Raw genomic sequence first — 24,371 nt, 5'->3', positions numbered from 1 at the left:
TTGGTATTCATAATGTACACCACTTCGATATAAAGATTAATCAAAATAGTGATTTAGCATTAAGCTTCGCCTTAAGTAAAATTATGTGAATTATGAAAATGATGAGAATTTTTACCATAAACACGAACCACGAGCAAAAATACAGTCTAAGAAATAAAGATAAATAGATATTAAAGTAGTTCAAAATAATTTTGGCAAGTAAGCAAAAACATAAACTTTTTCATACGAAAAGTGACAAGACTTGTGACTTCCTTTACGGCTTTTAAAAGTGTATAAAAAGGTTTGATACTTTTATGAAACACTGTTTGATGTGCACGTAAGTTTAGTTTTGGAAGCCTAAAAACTCGACCACTCCTAGGATTATTGTGAACATTTTCAGTATTAGTTTTCAGACATATAGGGATCATGTTATTTTATGCTAGTAAATCATCTATTATATTATTTATTACATTTGCCATCATATTTCAATTTTGTCATTTTGTCAAACATCATTTTAATTTCAACACTCATAAAAATATTGTATTTCAAAATCACCCCTATCCCGCTATTTTGTATAACCTGTAGTTTAGTAGGATGGGCTTTGTTGCCTAATGCTACGTATACATACGCGAGCCGAATTGGCGAACTGAACCTCAACTTATGGGAAAGGAACGAAGCAACCGCAAATGGCGCGAAACGCCGGTTGAAGTTGGTTCCTTCCTTTCCCGTAATTCGTGGCTTGGTTTGCGTTTCGGTTCGCAAATGTATACGTACCATTAGAATAACACACTAGAACAATAATTTGTATGCGGAGTTACAATATAATTAAATACAAGGCGCGTCGTATTAAAAACCAAGTTATTTCTGATCCTTTAAGAATTCAACTTTTTTCAGCAATTTTATTGGGTTTATTTTATTTTTACTCTAAATATTTGTCCAATTTTAATTTATCATCTATTAATTAAACCGTTTTTTTTTTACCTTGACTGCCGACAATTAGAAACTTCAATTTTAGTTCGTTTCGGTTCATCCACACCTTTAAAAAAGTTTATTAATAAAAATGCTATTTTACAAAACATAATATGATTTACAATGCATTAAACACAAAATGTACTTAATAATACTGACTTTTTGTCTTCGATAGAAGCGAACGCTTGTGTTTAGAAGAGGTGAGCATTATGATGCAGTCTAATTAAGAAAAACAGGACCTTACTATCAAAATATTTTATGGAAAACGGTTTGAAAATGTTATAAAACAATGTTATAAAATATATGATTATTGTTTTGATGTTTTCCTGTAGGCCGTTGAAGTATTTTTTTCCTAGATATGCAAATTGATGTTGTGTAAATGAGGTGTTACATTTACGTGATGGGAATGCTTTTATTTGTCGTGTGACACTTTCAGTTCAAAAACCGTGATTTCGTTTATCATTTACTAATTGAAATATATTTCCTGACTAAAAACATTAAAGGCCAATAAATTAAATTCTTCAAAAATTAGGTTTATTGGATAATATGTTGGTTTAAAAAATATTAATTTTATTATAAACGGTAATTATTACACATAACTTAAGTCAACTTGTATTTTCTAAATGGTATCTGATAATTTTAACTGGATAGGTAGAATAACGTATAATCAACGAATAATTTATGGGGCAAAGCATTCAAACTTTAACAATATCATTCATTTATATAATGACCGTCCGTACCCTGTGGAACTCTTAGCAAAGAACGCAATTCAGATGTCATATTACCTTTTTTATCGTCGATTTCTTTATTTTAGATAATTAACAAACCACTAATTTTCTTTCCCGTTAAATCCAATATTTTTAATTTTATGATCGTTTCAAATCGACGTTCCGAAATTTCTATTGTTTCAAAATTCAACTTTGAGTCAAGTATTGAAATAATTTTAAAAATTCTTCAATTCATCTATTACAAAGTTAACAACGGTTTCACAAGAAAAACTATTACTAAAACCAGATTGTTGTCGAACTATCTGTTTGACATCTAATGGGGTAGGTATGACTTTCACCAGGGCGATACTGAGAGGATCTTCTGTAATGTATTATTTCAAATGATGTAAGTGTGATAAAACACAAATTAATTAAATTAATTTATTAGCTCATCCTAGGATTCTCAGTCGAGGATCTTACTCCTAGACCACGTTGCCATCGGAGTGTGAGCCAATGTATGTGACGATGCGTGAATGTGAATGAGAATGAAGTACGGAACAAAGTTATGTGGCGGTCCATCATCTCTGCCTATCCCTCCTAGGAAACGGCGTGATGGTTTGTTAGTTTTTTAGTTTTGTAGAACTCACCTCGTAGAATATCCATGCGCTGAAGATGGTCTGGAAGAGGTTGTAGGCTATGAGCACCTCGCGCAGGTTGAAGGGCTTGCGGTTGGCCATTAGGCGGGGACCCAAGTGGCGCGCGCAGTAGGCGTACGTGCCGCACAGCACCAGCGTGGGGATGGGCGAGGACATCATGGGCCAGTCGCTCACGCGAGGATCTGAATACAAAACCATATAAAGTTTAGTGCAATGAAGCCTTAAATGGGGTCGAAAACACTAGCAAAAGAACCCAACTGCTAATTTACAAAACGAAAATAAGACCAGTGGTCAAAAATGGTGAAAATCAAAAGAATTTTGAGCGTAAAATGTTGAACTTAGATACAGATAAAGACACTAGACAAGGATGAATCATGAACTGGCCAATCTTATAGAACTTGAGACCGTTGTAAGATTCTGTAGGTCCCAAAGACTGCGATGGGCTGGACTGCTGGACATGTAGAAAGAATGACCGATCATAGGTCACCGGAAATTATATAAGTGGGTGCCCCAGTGGAAGCGACCCAGAGGCAGACCGAAGGAGAGGTGGATGCACTGCGTGGAAGAAGATTGGAGCAGGACGGGAAGGATGGAGGATTGGAGAAATTTGTGGAGGAAGCCGAATCCATCCTGGAACGTAGCGCCGTGATGATAATCAGTAATAAGAAAGTAATCTCTTTAGATCGTAAGCATAAAACGCCATGACCGTTGTCATCTAAAATTACCCTTGTGGTGGTATTGGTTGGCGTTCTTCAATAAGACGTATGACAAATTGTGTATTTTTTAAATTTTAATTACTTCTTGTATTAAAGTTTTCAACAGCCTTGAAGTGATCTTCGTCAGGAGGAATGTAATAATGATGGACACTGTAAAGCTGTCTGAAACGTTGGTTTAAGAAGGAGAAAGGTCCACATGGCTCAATCTCAATATCCCAAAAGTCAAACCACAATAACTATTGGCCATGAGAATCCTAAATCATTTCTAATTTCCAATGAAGTATAGCTACCTACAATATTTTTATTATCCTACTATGTGAATACGTATTTTGGGTCGACTTCATGAAGATCAGCATGAAACGGCTTCGAATTCAATATAACAACGCTCACAGCACGATTTTCAGATGTGAGGTTATAGCGGAGCTCACAGAGGCAGAACTCCAGTACTTGTAATTTATTCAGGTTCAGGTTCAAGGAAGGGCGAGTAGCCGAGCTTGAAGCATTAATAGCAGAACTACCATCTAGTAAGAAGGTTAACAGGAATGAAGGCATTGATTCGCAGTCTAGACATAGAAGAAGATATTCGCAGCATCCACCATGTTCATCGAAGTAATTAATTGTTACATAAAAGTAATAAATCTACAAAATGTAATGTGAGGGATTACACTAACCTCCCCACATCTCAGAATAAAGTAATAAAATATTTATTATTATTAGTCAACCGAGATCATTTAAATAAAGTGCAACATATCAAATTAATTGAAATGTCAAAATAACGTAAGCCCTTGGAGTTTTCCACAACATTCCAATCATTGCGAAGTTGTCGAGTAGGTAGAAGAAACCAATTTATCGATGGCACATCCAGGGCGAGATATTCAGATAATTAGTGGCACAACTGGATTTTCTAGATGAAAAAAAAACAGTTGCGAACCAGATATGAAAACGACTCTGAAACCTTGGTAACTGGTTTTTCATACATCGGAGTGGATAGCAGGTATTCGAAGGACGTCTTTTTCCGACAGAATTATCCTGCTGAGCTCGGGAAAATAAAAAAAAAACAATAAATTAATTTACTCTATACTCGTATCTACTCAGATTTGTTGAAGTCTATTATGTTTGTTCTGCGAAATAAATAAAACCAAAAAACAAACACGGTAAACCTTAAATTAAATAATAAATAACGGTAAATCATAAAAGAAGGAGTGAATCATTGGACATTTACTTATTAAGCTATAGAAATAACTTAATAATAATAAACCATTAACAAACACTAAACGAACATATTTTGTCTTTTAGCCTTGCGCCATAACTTATTATATTTTTATTAATATTTAAATGACAAATACTATTTCAAAAATACTTCAGAAATAGTTTCCATATGCGACAAAATTCCGGTGAAATGTATATGGGTGTGTAAATTCGTTAGTTCAGAACAGACTAAGATTTAGGAACTTAACACCGTGCGTAAAATGGGTATATTAAATTAACTATTATTTAACACGACGCAAAAATATTTACTGTGGGGGCGTTGCAAGGTATGCCTCACACTGAACTAACTTATATCTCTCTTTTCGTAAAAGGTGTTATAAGTATTATAAGTATGAAAATCCGAAAACCGAGATCTCGAGCCGATTATTCATCATAAGACGCCATCAATGGAGGAAGCCACCAACCTATGATATTTATTGATAGCAAAAGCTTCCCAAGGTTAGAATCCTTCAAGAGAACCCGAAGTTGAATTATTACTACGGAAATCAAACAAAAAAAAACTACGCAGTCCAGGTAACCTTATAGGTGCTACCTATTTTTTTTAAAAGAAAGACAAACATTTCCGGGTTAATAATAACCTGACAATATTTGAAAATCTCCTAATGCCACCGCAGTAAGCGGAAAATGTTGATTGTGTTGTGATGGAGGACTTAGCCAGCCGAGGAATTGAACACACTACGTCTGGATGGGACCCAAACGCGATGTCAACTCAGCCACTGACATATAATAATAATGAAATAATCTCAATGCCAATAAATAGACTTAAGATTTCCGGGGGATCAAAATCTTTGCAAAAAAGTTGCTAGTATGTTTGCGTGTCAATAACACGCTTGAAATATTTAGGTAGGTATCGGACATAATGATAAGTTTCTATTTACGTGTATAATATAACACCAATTATGTAGGCTTCGTCCGTTTAAAACAAGACAACGAAAATTCGAGAGACTCGCTTGCATAATAGAGAATCAAACATTCTACAACTTGATAAGCACAGTTAGTGTGGGTGAAGACAAAGCTAATTTTTTGAGTCATGGCTCAAAAATGGAATCCTTTGTAATTTCACTTTTCAAGCTAGCAGCTAGAATTGTGTACTTGAATCCGGTCTGTGATCATGATCATAAAATTGAATTTTGTGACACGTTTTCAAAGATTAAAAAAACTCCAGTCTACGCTCCTCGGCTTTCTAAAAAACAACTCGTGTCAACCTAATGTTCCAGCTACGTCAGTATAAGTATTGACTGCAAAAACCGCTTGACACCTCTTAAATGACAACAAAAACCCAACATACTCCGTGAGTTAATAACCCAGGTTCATCAGCAAACCACTCGACAGTGGACACACTGAATAGGACCATATATGTAGGCCGCGATTACTTGAAATTGTACATTAAAGTGGTGTGAATCTCTGACCCACTGGCACTAGCGGGATTCTGCCATTGTTCCGCCAGGCAACTGAACGTCGGGATCAGTGGTCGACTCATTATCATTAATACGGAAGGATTAATTGGTACCAATTAGTGATAGAGTTCTAAAAGATTGATTACTTTAACAATCGATACATTTAGATATATTAAATACCTATCTGATAGATGAATAAATTATGCCTGTATTATGTATTATACTACTTGTATCATGTGTGTAAAAGCCCTACGGGAGTTCAATATATAAATAAATAAAATATATTCAAATGGACGAAGTAATTGAACGAGGTGCTACGAGGATACGAGGGAATAATTAAACGAGAAAAAAACCGAATATTTCGCTATCGGTAGATTATACCTTGGTATTTTAATGTACGCACGCAAATAAGTTTATTTGATAGCCTTGACTACATCCAATTTCATCTCTAGAATTATAAAAAAAACTGTAAAATCATGTAAATTAGAAAATTGCCATGATAAAATCTAAAAATAATAATATAGTTTGATTGAACACAAAATATGCTACAGTGACACCAATGTTATTTGAGCTAGAAAGTTAAGTTATTTTCAATAACAACATCCATCAGTGACTCTGATTTTCTTGAAAACCATTTAAATTTGGAAAACAATAGAGTAAACATTGTTCCTTTTGCACTGAGAAGTGATTTTATAAAGAACTCCGAATTAATATTTGGCGAAAGTACTCGGTACCGGAAACTGGAAACTGCACGAAATTGTGTGCTAGAGAAAGTAAAAAAAACTGGTTTTGAAAAATGATCCGATTGAGATCATCATTGGAGTGAAGATTTAAGTGGCATGTATTACTGTAAATAGCACACACATTAGGCATTATGCATTAGGTGACTGTTGGATTCAGTATGTGAGAAGAGAAAACACGGCACATTGAAATTGTGCATAACTGTAATCAGTCGTGGAATCAAACTCCGATAATACGGAAAACATAGGAAGTGGCGATTCGCAAGCAATGGACCGTTCAATCGGAAACAGATTCGTTTTCTCTCCTTCGTTCACAGATTTGCGGGGGCATTAGTCACTCCGTTACATCAGGTCGTTAAGTAAGGAGAAGAGAAAATATTATCATTGTTTTTGTTGGTGTCAGAAATAATATTGTAAAGCCGGCTGACGATTGACGAGAGATCCGGTGGAGCGGGACGACGGACCCAGGAAGACGTAAACTCGCTGAAGAGTAAAGAGTGCATAGCGTGGAGAATCATCTTTTTATATAATATTTATTATTTCTATTTATTCTTCAATATGATGATTGAGTTTGTTGTAAGCGAAATCTCTACGGTTAATTAAGAGTAAGGAGTTATTTATTTGGAATGAAAGTCCTCTAAAATGAAAACTAGTATGCAAAATAGTGTGGCCGATGAAGCCAGACGGCAACGGATGAAAGATGAACACCAATGACGCGTGGCCATTAATTTATTTTCTTTCTTTAACGCCTATCAGCAATACGATTGTGTGTAAAATCGGATATCAGAAAATATCATTCCAATAATTGAAATTCACAGAATTATGCCTGAATATTTAACCAACACGACCTTGAATGAATAAAACAATCCTAAACGTGTGAAGTGCTTAATCACCGGTCTACTTTTCCAATTCGTTTGACGTTTGACCGCGGAACTCAAACACTTGCCGCATTAATAAATCGTTTATTTATGTGGATTTCTTCCGGAATAAAACCGTATTATTTAATATCTTGGACAAACGATAATACATGCATTATTCCATCACACAACTACAGTAATACCCCGAATTACGTAATTAATGCGTTCCGTAGACCTTCATGTAACTTGAATTTTAGGCTAGTCAAATAGCCGAAAGATGTTTGAAGCAGTCGACGAGTTAATGATATATTATAAAATGCCATCAAATTAAAATTTACAAAACGCGCAAAAGCAAACGATTATATTCTTACACTGTACATTGACCCGATCTATATTAGATTGGTAGATTAAGAGGAAGCTACAAGCCAAAAATGTGTATATTCTTGGTATACCTACCTTATATCGTAGGTAACAGGCATTAAAGTCGCTTGACAAACGGAGTCTAGAAACGTTCGATTTCAAGCAAAAAACTGGATTTTATTCATTTTGTAAATAATTTTATAAGAAAGCTAAAAAGTTAATCAAGTGAAACTGTCGCAGATAATCTTAGCTATAATACATAATTTTTAAAGTTGTTTCCTTTATGCGTTCATACATTTCTATTGGAAAAATATTTTTTTAGTAGTTTGCATTTATATTATTTTTGAGTCATTTATTTTTTTATTTGTATTCTACTCAAGCGAAGCGATAGGAAAACCTACAATTTATCTAAAGCATATTTTTTGGTATTCATAATGTACCAATTCGTTGTAAAGTTTAATCAAAATAGTGATTTGGCATTAAGCTTCGCCTTAACAGTGTCATCTTTAGAGGCTTGAATTGCCTACTTGTGACGCAGACTGTTTCAAGAAGTATTACACATTAAATATGTATTTAATATATTTTACAAAAGGAAGAAACCTTTTCAGAAATTTTAGAAAAAGGTTGCGTCTAGTTGAGCACGAATGTGACATTGAACTATTTAAAATAACAAGACGCCAGCACGTGGCAGGGTACAATACCCATTGGTTCAAGGTTAGACAAAATCAAAATTAGTAAAAGAGAAACCTAAGTACGACCACAGCGCAACGTGCAGAAGGTAGATTCCAATAAATTGTATACACTTTTTGAATAGCAAATTTCCACACGCGGATATTTATGACCAAAATTAAAATCATCAATAACGCTACACGTAACTGTTAACAAAAATAAATAAATAGGTATTAGTTCTTTGAGTGATTTTTTTTATTAATAAAAAATATCAATACCGTCTTCTTGAGGGGGCGCTGGGGCAGAGGTTAAAATGCTGGTAAACGAGTAAGAAAAAATGGCTACTATTGCCTATTTCCGAACAATTGTTTTGCTCGACAAATGGTCTTCGAGGGCAAGGTGTGGCAAGATTGCCGTATTGTATAAGACAAATTTAATTCATAGCACAAAAAACGATCTCCTGTAATAACTCCACCAAACTCGTATAAACTTGGATGCAAAATCGCGAAATTCTTTATATATATACATATTAATCGCGTTCGAAATTATGACCGTTTCGGTAGTAGGTATGTATATTTAACAGAGCAAAAAGGAAATATATTTGGCCCGGCAATATTGTAGAAATATCTGTAGCATTTCGAACTCACGACAAGACAGGGCAATACGTCGGCAAGAATTGATAGGCAATACACGGAAATATTGCGCAATTCTGCCCAAAAGTATGGAAAACCTTGAGTGTTTAGGAAAGACAAAATAATTAAGATTAAAATATCAAAAATAAGAATAATAAAACACAACTCACCGCCTTTGTTATCTATCAGATCTCGGTAGCCATCGTACAGTCCTGTGATGAGTTCCACCATTTTGAAACAGTCAAAACGTCAAATCTGCAAAGAATAAACAAATATCATTAGTAAGTTCTTCTTCTGGATCTAGTAAAATTAGATGGAGTACTTAGTCATTATGTAGAATATGATAAGTACGTATAAAATCCTCAAACTAATTAGACTCACTAAAATACATAACTTCTATGTTACCTGCTTGCACCCATACCTACAGAGTGTTGTTTTTGTATTATTTTTTAATTTATTTTTTATTGATACAATAGAATTGTTTTACTTTTAAAATAAAATGTTACTTGGTAGTGTAAGCCTCACTGGCTGCTTTTTACCCGTGCTGGGGCCCCCATTTAATTATTGATTTATCACTAACAACACGGACAGAACCCAAAACACGTGTTTTTAAATGTAAGTATGTTGTGTCTCTAACTTTAAGCCACAGATGTAAATATATAATAATATGTCACTATGACAGTTGTTATAGGCCTTAGTCGTAAGTCACTATATTTATTTTTTACTATTTGAACATTGTACATACAAAATATAATAGTAAATAAATTTACAGTAAATTGTATTTCTTATTCCTCCTCACTAGGGTGACCTGTGCTAAGGCGCATAGATATCAGTATTATATGTAAGTCGGTAGTTATAAGCTTAAGTCGTAAGTTACTAGATATAAGTCTTAGATGTAAGTCACTAGTTATAAGCTTAGTCGTAAGTTACTAGGGGCCGTCTGTTTCAACGCTAGCTATAGTAAAAGTAAGAATAAAAGTAAATGCTAAAGTTAAATTTCACCAAAATGCGTTTTTCAATCAATTTAACTCCTGGTTTTACGTCACTTTTAACTTTTGTTTTAACTTCCCGAAATCCGAGAGTTACTCGCAAGTTATTCGCGATTCTCGAGTTACTCCGCCATTTTGACATATTTGACAGTTCTATACGTAAGGTTCTTCTGTTGAGTGTTGTTACGAAACGATTATTAATCATGATTAATATTATCGAAGATGACAGTAGTGAAGATGAATTCGTCATGCAATATGTTTTACAGCGAAAGCCAAAAACATTTCGACCCCGTGTTAATAATATGGTCATTTGGGATGATTCCGAATTTTTGGCACGGTATCGCATGTCGAAAGAGCTTGCAAAATTTGTGACGGATCAAATTGAGGGAGATATTACGACTACTGGAAAGTAAATTATATTTTTCCGTGTTATATCGTATATATTATAACAGGTCGTCATTTATTTTTAAATACCCACAGAAATATTTTTCTAGGAACAAAACAATGTAATAAAAGTATATCTTTTTTCATAAACTTTGGTATAAAACTTATTATCATATTAAATAATGTTTCAATATACATATTATAATTGAAAAGAAACTATGTAATAAATATATAACTTTTTTTACAAAGTTTGGTTGGAATTATTAATCAAAGGAAACTAGTTCCTCCAATACTCTCAAGAAATTATTCCTAAAACTATAAATCGATCTTCATCATGTAAGTAAAAATTAAATTATGAAATAAAAAATTCGAACACAATAACAAACAAGAAGTCAGAAGAGGTTATAATGACGCACAACACACTTCTTGCTTCTGTATTTTGAGTATTTTGACAGTCACTTAACCAGAGATCATATTTAATCTTCGGTGTTGCCGTATCAAAAAATAATGCCGTGCGTTTTTCCACGTAATTTCGAGGAATATTCTGCTTTTTAGACTGGCCACACTAGTAACTGTTACTTTTGCATAAAGGCACTTGAAACAGCGCGCGGTCCGATTTAACATCCTTGTTACTTTAACTGACAGTTAAATTTTTAACATAGCTCACGATTTAGCATTCTGTTGAAACAGACGGCCCTAGATAACTTATAACTAGATGTAAGTCACTAGTTATAAGCTTTAGTCGTAAGTTACTAGATAATAGTCTCTAGTTATAAGATTTAGTCGTAAGTTGCTAGATATAAGTATTATGTGTACGTCACTAGTTACTATATAATATATAATCCTAGTCGTAAGCCGGCTATATTTATTATTTAATAGATATATTTGTACAGCGCCCTTGAGGTGATTTTTCACCAAAACAGCGCTAGATAAATCAGTTAAATATTATTAAATGCCCCATGAATAAGACTATAATTATTATGTAAATACAAAAATAAGCAAATTAAATTCTCTCGTGTGGTTTCCTCCTAATCCGTAGTTAATGACATGTTAGCAATAAGTTTAAAACTAGTTTTTTTTTAAATAGGAAGGTCATACACATTATAATTACTATTAAGGCGGAAAAAAATTACGTCTGAATGAACGTCAACGATTTTGATAATCAGTACCTGCAATGACCGCTGGTCTGTGTGGATTATAGAAGCAAAAAACTGGATAAATTTCATGAGGTTCAATAAATTAGGCGGAAATGCGTAGATTACTCCTATATGCAATTTTCACTGTTTAAATTAGACAAGAAATATTCCATGGCCATTAGCTTGCAGAATTCATAATTTTTTATTAACGAATTTAGGTACCTAATCTAATAACTGGTTTTTTCTACGAAGACGAATGTTATAATTTTATCGTTGAATACGGGCGGCATGATTTATTGCTGATTGATTGGACGCGTTAATATGGTACTAATTTTTTTACAAGGGTATTAGTAGTATATACATACATAAAAAAAGATCATGGCACCCTAATTAATGACAAAATACTACATTAACCTTAAATTATTTGCGCATATAATTTAAGGTTACTGTTGTATTTTTTAAGTAATATTAAAACGCGAAAAACAATAACAAATGTTATTAAATATTATACTTACCCATTATTTTTTTTAAATAACAGTTGTTATATTTTTTATATCCCTATGATGTTTATGATTTTATTTCTAATCGGAATTAAAATATGATCAGAATCGCGGCAATCTGAATACTTCAGTGCTAACCAACATTTTGCATTTATATGTAGGTGTAGTGTATATTTTTCTTTTATCGATTTGTCATTAAGGTTTTGTACTTGTCCCCCCGTTGATAACGAAACAGCTTTTTCATGGCCACCGCGCATTTACTTCAAAAAGTACCAAGTATTTTTTATCGTCAAGTATTATTTACTGAGCTTGTGAAATAATTCAAAACTAACATTGATTTTAAAGAAACTTCTGCCACTTAAATCGATGTGCAAACTGAGGTGTAGCTGGACACGTTTAAGTTGGCAGTCGGTGGCGCCACCAATGTAGGTAGAAAAGGATCAGAGAGCAAAATGAATCCTTAACGTAGGCCTTATTAGAAAACATCAAAATGCATCAATTCATTCATTGCGTACCAACACTATAAATATAAAAGTGAACTATAATACTGAAGCCAATCAAAAATAACAAACTATTTACAATGGTAAATATTTTCCGAAAAGTTGACAACACAACACTAGCAGTAGCTTATCTTATCACTGAAATAATCCCATTTTTATCATAAAAGCAAAAAGTTTGAAGAAACTCAATTGAAAATACTTAAACACCCTGCACAGAGAAAACTTTCTGATTTGAAATATTGTTCATTTATAAAAAATCTGGACAAATTATTTGTTTTCCTGTTATAAGCGGAGCTAGATACCTATAACGAATTATTTTACTAATTTCATAACAAACTATCAGTAAAAAAGCAGTACTCTATTTGGTATCTCTTCTGCCCGCCTGCGAAGTTAATCGTGTCAAGCTGTTAATAGGCAGAATTTTTCTGAACTAATCTGTTCAACTAAAAATCTAGGTACTTGCCTATTCTACTCGTGCATGGAACTACGAAGCTCATAGGAAGGAAATACCTTGTTTAATACGCTACGGTCCTATGGCGCACCTTATAGTGGCGTGTAGACTTGGTAATTAGTTAGTCAGGAAGAATAAAATATAATAAGGGCGTGGAATCTGACCCTAGGGATTAAACATCCTGCCAGGAGAAGGTGTGGAGCATTATATTGATCGCAGAGGGTGGATTTGATTTATGAAAGTCATATAATTATTCCAGCACGAAAAGTTGATTATGTAAATCTATAGATACACAATTCGGCAAAATATAACGGAATTGACTACAAGTCTCGACTATAATAAAGAAGATATGAAAACCAGGGTGGTAGGATAATTTCAGTATCGCCATGATGAGAGACTACCATTCAGAATCAGAAAGTTGAAATGGCTTAAGCAGTGTTTGATGACCAGATCTGAATAATCAGGTATTTCCTCACCTCTTTCCCCTTCCCGCTACATTTAGCTTCGCAATATACCTCAATTTATTGGGGATGCCATAATCTCATTGGCTCCAGACGGTTGGGAGCAGTTGGGACTTTTGTGCGGTACTTAAATGAAAAAAGAAATCTGATTGCTAAATGAGTAAAAGCAGTCTAAAATTGAGCTCTGGTTCATGAATATTGCAGAGCTTCCGCAGGGTCCTCTCGCACAAGCACACGGAGAACAATTAGTATGGCTGATTTACTAAAATCCTATTAAAAACGTGATGGCAAGCCATTTAACAATCTATGAGTACATTCAGAATATATCGGAATACGTGTTCATGCAGCTGCGTTTATCCTAATAAATATAAAGATGAAATGCGAAAATATCAGAATTTTTATGAACACATGTTCCGACATCCCCATAACATATTCGTATTCTAGTTATTTATTGAGGAAAACCATTTTTTTACATCTATAAATAATAAACTTATAAACAATACAAGTAAAATCTTTTGATAGATTTTCACGTAAGCATCAAATTTTAACAAAAAACTAAGTGTTCCGTACCCGTGGGCTAGAATATTTATAAAAACTCTAAATTATAAATATTAGATAAATACCCAACAGTTTATCAGGAAACCAGTCAGCTCATTCATTAAAGGCCAGCAGTCCCGTTTTTAACAGGAATACTTTGACCAGATTTTTAATAAATTAGTAATATTTGACAGCAGTAAGTTTTGTCCGTGCACATGGTACGGTTTGTGACAAATTACAGAAATTATTTTTTGGTAAAAAGTCGAAGTTTTTTATAATGTACCTGTAGCGGTGCGCTACTAGATTAATTCATAGTACATGCTAAAACACTCTATAGAAAACTAAATCCTTAAGTTATTCTTAATTACATAAATGAAAACATTTTTTGTTTTGTAACTATTAAAAGGTTTTTATTGCAACAAAAAACCTGCGCCGTAGGCTTTTAAGCAGCTAACGATATACAATAGAAAAATAATCTCAACCATTATTATCTACGTCAAATTAAAAGTCGGCGTGATAGGAATCAATGGAGAAAAATACAGAAAGAAACAAACAAAAATAATTCATCATGACGCATTTCCATGACGCAGTCATGGAAATATTATTTTAAAATGACGAGTCATGGCATTTATAATTCATTCGATAATGTTTCAAGTTATTAAATATTATCCGGGTTTAAATTAAAATGGAAAAACTAATTTCCTACAAAAAATAAATTGAATGAATCTGCCAATCCTGAAACATTAAATTATTTTGTTTTGACAAAATCGTTAAAAAAATACTTCATACATACAAAGCGCCAAAATTTGCATTGAATTATTCAGTTTTTGATATTTTTAAATATGAATCTTGAATTATTCATTTGGAGCTGAAAAAATTAAGCAGCTGCTCAAATAAAAGAAGTCAAGTTTATTCTTTGATTTAGGGTCAATATTGACAATAGATTAAACTTTTAAATATAATTCTGCTGGCTTCTGAAGGACCTGTAAATACTCGTAAGTTGGTTGCGTCACAAACAAAACTGTGCTCAAAACCTGATCATTTTTTTAATATCGCAATTTTATTGAAATATCTGTTGATTTGTATTAAAAGTGGAATCTCGTAACCTTCAGGTGTATAAAGAGGTCAAGGGTTTATGATTTAATTAATTTGTTTACATACAGCACCAGAGTGCCAACTGACCGGAGTCAGTGGAGGTTTATGATTTAATTCATTTGTTTACATACACCACAAGAGTGCCAACTGATCGGAGTTAGTGGAGGTTTATCATTTAATTTATTTGTTTTACATACACCACAAGAGCGCCAACTGACCAGAGTCAGTGGATGTTTATAATGTAATTAATTTGTTTACATACACCACAAGAGTGCCAACTGATCGGAGTTAATGGAGGTTTATCATTTAATTAATTTGTTTACATACACCACAAGAGTTCCAACTGATCGGAGTTAGTGGAGTTTTATCATTCAATTAATTTGTTTACATACACCACAAGAGTGTAAACTGACCGGAGTCAGTGGGGGTTATAATTTAATTAATTTGTTTAAATACTGGACAGAGGGCCAACTGACCATAGTCAGTGGGGCTATAAAATTCCAATTTTGGGGAATTTTGAATACACGGAGAAAAATGAGTATTGCTAATTTATTAAAATCCTGTTAAAAACGCGATTGCAGGCCTTTTCCAACTTTTAGTACATTCATAATTACTGAAAATTTATTAGGAAACCGAACAGGAAAGGAGTCAGCGGGACTATGGCATTCCCATTTGGGGAATTTTGTGAGGTTGGTGGCAGTGAGGAGGGGCAGGAGATGGGGCAGAGGAAGATTGGAAAGTACTTGGCTTCAGACCTGGCCACTAAACACGGCCATTTAAGCCATTTCAAGGAAACCTGGCTGATTTATTAAAATCCTGAAAAAATAGCAAATAGGAATTGGTGGTCAAACACGTGATAGCAACCAATTCCTGAAAAAATATTATAAAATTCAGAAAATACACGTGTTCATGAAGCTGCGCTTTTCATAAATAAATATAATGACGAAATGCGACTATTTCACAATTTTTATGGACACATGTTCCGAAATCCTCATAACACATTCATGTTTTACTAACATTTTGCTAAGAAATCTGTCAATTCATTCATTAAATGAAATACGAATCCAGATTCGCAGATCAGATCTTCCATAATATAATATCATAAGGCAATTAAATTGCATATTACCTAATGTATGTTTTATAATAATACCGTTACGGGTGATTAGGAAAAGGGTTAACCCGCGTTTGTATTTTTCTCGCAATCCGGAGAAAACAAATAGAAATGAAAAATAGTAAAGGAATGATGGCATTGGTCTTTGTGGGGTATTGTGCGGGACCCGAGGGTCACGGCTAGGCAGTCACCGGTTGCAGACAGGTTGTCGTCTCTAGGGAGAGTGATAATAAATACCAATTGAGTGAGGCAGAAAGTGCAATACTTTTAGTGAGTTCACTGAAACTGTGTCACGGTGACTGGTATCGGCCATCAATGGCCGCGTCTAATCCGAGTCATAGGCCGATAAACCATTTGGGATCGAACGATTATTTCAATGAACAAAGTAAATTCGGCATGCAGGCATGCAGCCATGGGGGCTGGGGGGACTTACTTATCAATCCAAATATCGATAAACTACTATGTACAAAACTTGATAACACCAAATAGCTAGTACACTTGATAGTAGAGTCATCTCAAGATAAGTAAACCTTAATTTTTAAAAGAATTCAGCTTGAGGTCACTGATCAGTTCCCAAGAAGTTCGATCTGCACGGATTAGTGAGATTATTGTCGCAGCTTGAGACAACGCTTTTAGAGAATTCAGCTTGAGGTCACTGATCAGTTCCCAAGAAGTTCGATCTGTACCGATTAGAAAAAAATTTATGGAAAATAATCAGGTCTCAATAGCTTAGTGGTTAAAAGCGTTGTCCCGGTACGACGGTTGTAACTGCGTCCGTGTCGAGGGGTAAAGATCTCGACTAGCAAGCCGGAGGTTGCGGGTTCAAAGCCCGGTGTGCACAAGTAAATTTTATTTGATTAATTTGTGTTATTACACAAATTACTCATTTAAAACAATATATAGTATATTTGCGGCATGTTTCAAAGTGGAAGATGCGTATCAGTATCGCCCTGGTGCAAGACTTCCAGTCAGAATTTAAACGTTGTTTGAAATGGCTTTGGTCGTATTTGGTTACCAGACCTGAATAGCCAAGAAATTCCCCACATTCTTCTTCCCCTTATCATTATGTTCAGCCTCACGACATACCCCAATTAAGGAAGCCATAGACTCGCTGGCTCCAGACGGTAGGGAGCAGTTGGGACTCTTGTGCGGTTTTAAAATTAAAAAAAACAGAGATCCTGGGTTTGATCCCCAGTTGCGATTTGTTGTGTCTTGTCCGGTTTCATATTTTGTTTAAGTTTACTGGTATTATCTTCTTAAATTGATCTTCGTGCACACGGAAACGCCCACAACACAGTTCTATCTATTTAGACCTTCAGTGTTGATCATGGTATCATTGAACTCTTAGAATAATAAAAATAATATTGTTATTTTGTTTACAGATCATGGCAATGATATAATAATATGTAACGTTGTCAAATTCCTCCTAACTCTATTTATTCAGATTAAACTGAATTTTACCAAAGTGATAATTACCTGTTATGATTTAATTTTCGTATATATATTGAAATTCCATACAAAATACGTGTTATATCTAACATGTTATTCATAATTGTACTTAAATGAACTTTTAACACCAAATTAATATTTCAGTCGTTAGTTACGTCAAAATAACTTTCTGAATAACTTATAAAATGCTAACCTACACCAATGAAAATATTGGGTAGAAACCTTGCACTTCTATAAAACTCTAAATTAAATATGGCGTAAGAAAAAATGATTAACATAATACATAATCATTAAAGAAGAAGATAGTAGTGATAAAAATAATACTAACACGAAACATAACAAGACACAAAAAATAATACTAACACGAAACATAACAAGACACAGAAAATAATACTATCACGAAACATAACAAGACAAAGAAAAAAATACTAACACGAAACATAACAAGACACAGAAAATAATACTAACACGAAACATAACAAGACACAGAAAATAATACTATCACGAAACATAACAAGACACAGAAAATAATACTATCACGAAACATAACAAGACACAGAAAATAATACTATCACGAAACATAACAAGACAGAGAAAATAATACTATCACGAAACATAACAAGACACAGAAAATAATACTATCACGAAACATAACAAGACACAGAAAATAATACTATCACGAAACATAACAAGACACAGAAAATAATACTATCACGAACAAGACTAACACGAAACATAACAAGACACAGAAAATAATACTATCACGAAACATAACAAGACACAGAAAATAATACTATCACGAAACATAACAAGACACAGAAAATAATACTATCACGAACAAGACTATCACGAAACATAACAAGACAGAGAAAATAATACTATCACGAAACATAACAAGACACAGAAAATAATACTATCACGAAACATAACAAGACACAGAAAATAATACTATCACGAAACATAACAAGACACAGAAAATAATACTATCACGAACAAGACTAACACGAAACATAACAAGACACAGAAAATAATACTAACACGAAACATAACAAGACACATAAAATAAAATGGTAACATTCGTAACGGGAATCAAACCAAGGATTTCTGTCTTACTGAGACAACGCCTCTAACCACTCGACCTCATATTTCAATATCACTATGAACAATATTAACCTCAACTATTTTTTCCCATAAGACAGAGATACTGAGTTCAATTCTCAGTTGCGACCGTTATTTTTTTTAAATTTCTGTGTCTTGTTCCGTTTGGTTTAGATTTATTAGCATTATCTTATTCTTCAATCATTAATTATTACATTATAGGGTTACACTAAACCTATCTGCAACCTTAGAAAGATATTCTAATAAGATTTATTAAGGCGATGCACTGCGTGGTAATTTAAAATCATGTGTTTTTGGTTTGAAAATTTGGTCGCCTAGAAATGTTTCAGATGCTTTAATTAAATACTGCGAGTAGAATACATCCTGGCCATTGAAATAATCGAGTATTTTTTAGATAAAGTCTTTTTATAAGCCCAGAAAAAAATATTGTATAGGCCTATGAAAACTGCTTTAAAGTTCAAAATCTCCTACTTACGTAGCCATTTTCGGTTATGGTTTTATTGTATAATGTGGCAAATTAAGTTATTCATAAAATGATCGAAAGACATTTAAATATTTGTGCCTGAACATCCACAAAACAAAATAAAAGGCACTTTTTGGCCATACTTTTTTCTTGCATAAATCAAAACAGCTGGATGGTGTGAAGCGGGAATTAAGCCTTTTCGCCATCTACGTAAGGAGCGTTATTGATAGCGGCTCGATTCAAAATATTACACGACGTAGTGCATCGCCTTAATAATAAAACGTTTATATGGTTTTCTAAAAGTCCATTATTTTATATAATCGTTCAAATCGAATCAAAAATGGAAATCAGAATCGTTAATATGGAAATATAATGTAACACATTTAAAAATTGTTTTGCTAAAAGGCATTTTATATTGAATGCTTAAGGTCAAGGCTGCAAGTATTGAAATATGTATACGGAAAAATAATTCGCCAATATATTACTATCGCTATGTTCGATAATACATATTTTATCGACACATATTAACTTCCGCGATAGTTTTTGATTAGCACACATATACTCTAATGTTAAGTAAGTAGTCAATCACATAACACAATAGGAAGCATGATCAAATAATTAGAGTCGGTTTGCACTTGACTTTATGGTTTAAGTTCATAATAATCGAAGTAATATAAACACACACGATAGTGTAAATAAGACTCACAATACTCGAAACTAGGCGCGGCACTAAACTTATGAGCACTTAGGGGAAACTCAAAAAACTCACAAACCGCATTAATTTTTTTTTAAATCTAACAAAATTGACTGATGTGAGACGTTTTCAGTTCACGTTCAAGAGCTACACTGACGAAACTAAGTCATAAAAATATTGGATTTGACTGGTTGTATCAGCACGTGCTGCGCAACCTTTTTAAAACGATTTTTATTATTATTATTTAACCTTATAAATTAACGTTAATTATTATTTAACAATATTTTTGTTTATTTATTTCATTGACATTTTAAGAAAATTATTGCATTGCACCACCCCTACATACATTATTTATTTTTATTTAAGTACATAAAACAGGCATGGTGCCCAAGAATTTACATACATGATGTTTAAATACATAATAATAACAAAATGATAATAACAAAAATAGTAACAAAATGAATAAGCTAAATATGCAGAAATAAATAACAAATAAGAATGAGTAAAAGGTAAGTACAAATATGTTCATAAACGATTTGATATTGTCACACCTGTACTGGTGAGACACTGATTAGGTAGGTACAATGTTGCTTCTCTTTAAATAAAGGGCTTCATCACAATATCAGCTCAGTATGATTTGAGGTAATACATTTTTTTTGAAGTGTTTAAATTGGTCATTAAAATGTCTATTTCATTATTCGAGCCATGTATAATGTTATAATTTCTTAATGTTCGCGGTACAGGGGAAAATATCCTGTATTTGTGTGGTAGGCTTTAATATAGAAAATGTCTTTCATCCTCCTTGTTGATTTTCTTGGTGGAATATTGATGTTAATTTAGGATAAAATGTTTGGTGTATCAACTGATGCATGTATAATTTTGTGTAGGAGCAGTACGTCAGAAAGTTTACGTCTGACCGTCAGTGAGTGTAGTTTGTAGTGCAAAATTCGGTCATTATATGTTCCAAATTGACCAGATAAACCTTCACGATAAGCAATTACACGGGTTAGTTATGTAATAACCACTGGAATTGAACATTTTAAAGTTACAGTATAAAATGTTTATTATCGTTTTTGTTATTACTATCACCAAAATTTCGCATATCATATTAGATGACCCTTCTGGTAAACTCTGCGTGTTGAATATTACAGATTTTTTTTTGTATTTTCTCCCCCTTAAAAGCGCTGTACCGTGGTACACCTACCTTCGTATCGCGGCACACCGGTTGTGAAGTACTTGCATCATAACCCACCATGATGTATTTTAATCTTCACATTTTTAGTTTAATCTTAAGGCGCTTTGCAATAAAAATTCTGAAGATAAAAAGAATAACGGTTCATCGAAAGTAAATAATAATCAGGCGATTAGCAAATTGTGATAATGAATGATAAGAAGTACTTAGAATCATATTTCGATGATTGATTGTATTTGAACGTAACTATTTTTACATATTTCTACGGAACGAATGTGACTAATCTTATATTGGCACCTGCAAGGCTAAATTAACGACCAACGGGGAAATAATTGCACTGGACTCGTTCATAGGTGTTATCGAATCTATTGCCTATTTTAAATAGGGCGATCTATTAAAATAACCTTAATAAAATCCTGACCCTTTGATAATGTTTTATTAAACTCATCATTAAAAAAATGTCTATTTATTTTTCGGAATAACTTTATTGAGTAAAACCACAAATCGTAATATTTAAATATTGAAGACAATATTAGTGATTTCTAAACGAAAATCTGAAACAGAAAAATCAGAAAAGAAAACGGTCACATCTGGGACTCGAACCCAGGACCCTTGTCTTTCCGGGACAGTGCTCTACCGACTGAGCTAATGGGACCCTATTCCCCTCGGTCACATTTAACTGTATCATACTTCGAATAAGAACCACTAACATTGTCTTCATTTTTTCACCGCACATTTTTATTGGCAACTATCTTTATGTATGATCGCAAGATTCAATCCGAACTAAATGCAATCCAGACAGCGTCTTTTTAGATAAACCTATCTTATTTTTTTATTTTTAATGTGCGACATCTGTTGACTTTTCTGCAAGTCTAGAATGAATATTTATTTTTCGGAATAACTTTATTGAGTAAAACCACAAATTGTAATATTTAAATATTGAAGACAATATTAGTGATTTCTAAACGAAAATCTGAAACAGAAAAATCAGAAAAGGAAACGGTCACATCTGGGACTCGAAAAAAAATGTCTATTCACCAAGGTCACAAATCCAGTTACATAATATGACGGATTAGCCTAGTTTTAGCGCCGATGATGCATGTAAATAGCGATCCTGAACATAACCAATAACCAGTCCAATTTAAGTCAAGATGTAACAAGTCTTTTAGAGAATCAAACTCCGAGAATTTGAGACACAAAACGGTAAATAATGCTATTAAGTACGCACAATTTTAACTGAAATTCATTAAATGAATCATGTAGTAGGTCTGGTGGCCATTATAAGGAGTAACCTAGTAGTAATATATACATTTCATACCTACATAGGTAAGGTTATAATCAATGAAGATAATATAATAACCTTAACTGATTATGCCCGAGCTGCTAAATTATATATTACGTTAACCAAATAAACTACTCGCTAAGTAGGTAAGTTTTTAGATTTTCACGGCCAAAAGCATTTTTGTTGTTTGTTTTTGGGGTGTTATGCCGTGTTGCGCTAACTCCTTCTTTAGCCGACGTTTCGGACAGCGTTGCAGTGTCCATCATCAGGGCAGATCCGGTAGATGTATTTTAATCTTCGGATCTATTTATTTAAAATGTAATTTTATCGTTTGTATTTAAAATAAACATCGATAGTTATAAAAAATATTTTTTTAATATAAAACATGAAAATGTTAACAAAAAAACTTACCGAGACATTTCGACTCGGAACGCCAATATTTTTTGTAAGAATTCAATATTTATAGAACACATTCCTTTTGTGTGGGTAATTATTAAGAAAAATCACTTCACTTTTTATACCGTTTATACAAAAAAAAAAAAAATTATATTTTTAACTTTCAACTGTCCATGAAAAAATCCTGCCGATTATCTATGTAAATCGGTATACATATTTGATACATTATGATACAACTGGAAAGAATAATTATTCATCTTCCCAATGACGCATTATATGTATAAAAATGCCTATCTACGCATTATATAAAAAAAAGATTAAAATACTTTTATAATGTATGTACGGTCAGATCTGTCCTTCAGAGGCTCTAATGGAATATGATATTTGTGGCTAGTAATGTCCTTACGAGACCTGAAGGGTTAACTCACGCGCCGTTACAGATTTAGCTTTTAGTTTTAGGATTTTCTTGTACTTTAAGGCTGAGAATACATGGACTGCTACAAGCAGTCGATATCGATAGATTCCAGTAGTGACTGCCTAGGTATCATAGAAGAAAAAACAACATAGAAATCCGTGAAGGTATTACGAATATATGAATAGGCTGAATGGTATAGAAATGAAACTTCTGAGGCGTGTCTGTGTAAAACCACGACATGTATGATCGTGAGAGAAATGTAAAGATTCGCAAAGAATGCAAGGCATGTACGCGTAATGCAATGAGAGATTTAAACAGGGACGCTCAGGTGGTTTGGGCATGTAGAGCGAATACACGAAGAAAGTAGTGTGAGAATAATGTGACGCGAAAGTGAATGGTAGAAATGGGAGACGCCCGAGGAAGACATGCGACGATCAAGTCAGGCAAACTTGTGTTATTTCACAATTTATTACACGACATAAGACTCTAAAAACGGGGGTTTGCTCGACGCTCACATTTTAAATATTTCTGATTTTCTAGAAGGATCCCTACGGATGTTAGTTATTTATATTAAAGATTAATAAAAACAGGACCTAATCAAATATGTGTATGTAAAACGGTTTGAAAGTTTTATAAAATATTTTAAAAAGTTTTATAAAACTATAAAAATTGGCGGTAAGGGGCCGTTCAAGTATTACGTAAGCAGATTTATTACAATTATTTACCCCCTCTTCCCCCTTGTCACCAAAAGTAAGCAAAGCTCTTACCCCCCCCCCCTCCCCTCCCATGCTTACGTAAAAATTGGTACCTATATGCATTTTTCTGTTTATGTATTCTGTTTTTTTATTGATTCATAAGCAGCACTTATAAAATAGACTTAGGATAGAGGACTTTAATGCACATAATATTCATTTAAACAAACTAAGCGAGTACCTAAACGTATTAATTATTTGTGGGAATCTCCGAATATGTATTCGGTTTTCAAACATAGACAATGTGTGGGTTGCCAATGTGTAAAAAAATAACTACTGCTGAGCAGTGCTGACGTAATCACTATCTCGACCCCCCCACCCCCCCATGTCATCAAAAATAAGCAAAGCAAAGACCCCCTGCCCCCCCATAGTGTTTACATAATACTTGAACGGCCCCTAAGCACTAGATTTTATTTTTCTAGACGGTGAATTAGTAACTTCCTGAGGGATCACTCTAGAAACATTTGAGATTTTAGTAATACGTTCATTAGAAA

General features: G+C 33.5%; 1 protein-coding gene across 3 annotated transcripts in view; it reads right to left on the bottom strand.

Moving 5' to 3' along the window:
• The window catches only part of LOC149426448 (very long chain fatty acid elongase 7-like), a 127,778-nt gene that overhangs the window by 19,387 nt on the left and 84,020 nt on the right, over positions 1-24,371 (bottom strand). For all 3 annotated transcript variants that reach the window (XM_089651698.1, XM_089651690.1, XM_089630878.1), the window contains exons 2-3: positions 9,122-9,206; positions 2,303-2,493 (exon numbers count right to left, since the gene is read on the bottom strand). In XM_089651698.1, coding sequence (XP_089507824.1) covers positions 2,303-2,493; positions 9,122-9,182 — 252 coding nt within the window. In that variant the 5' untranslated portion in view covers positions 9,183-9,206. The remainder of the gene's footprint in view (positions 1-2,302; positions 2,494-9,121; positions 9,207-24,371) is intronic.

The sequence above is a fragment of the Hesperophylax consimilis genome, chromosome 1 (genome assembly GCF_061612785.1).
Source record: "Hesperophylax consimilis isolate HC1 chromosome 1, BYU_Hcon_1.0, whole genome shotgun sequence".
Taxonomy (NCBI): Eukaryota; Metazoa; Arthropoda; class Insecta; order Trichoptera; family Limnephilidae; genus Hesperophylax; species Hesperophylax consimilis.
The sequence above is the reverse complement of the archived record's forward strand: the minus strand, read 5'-3'. Positions and strand labels throughout refer to the sequence as shown.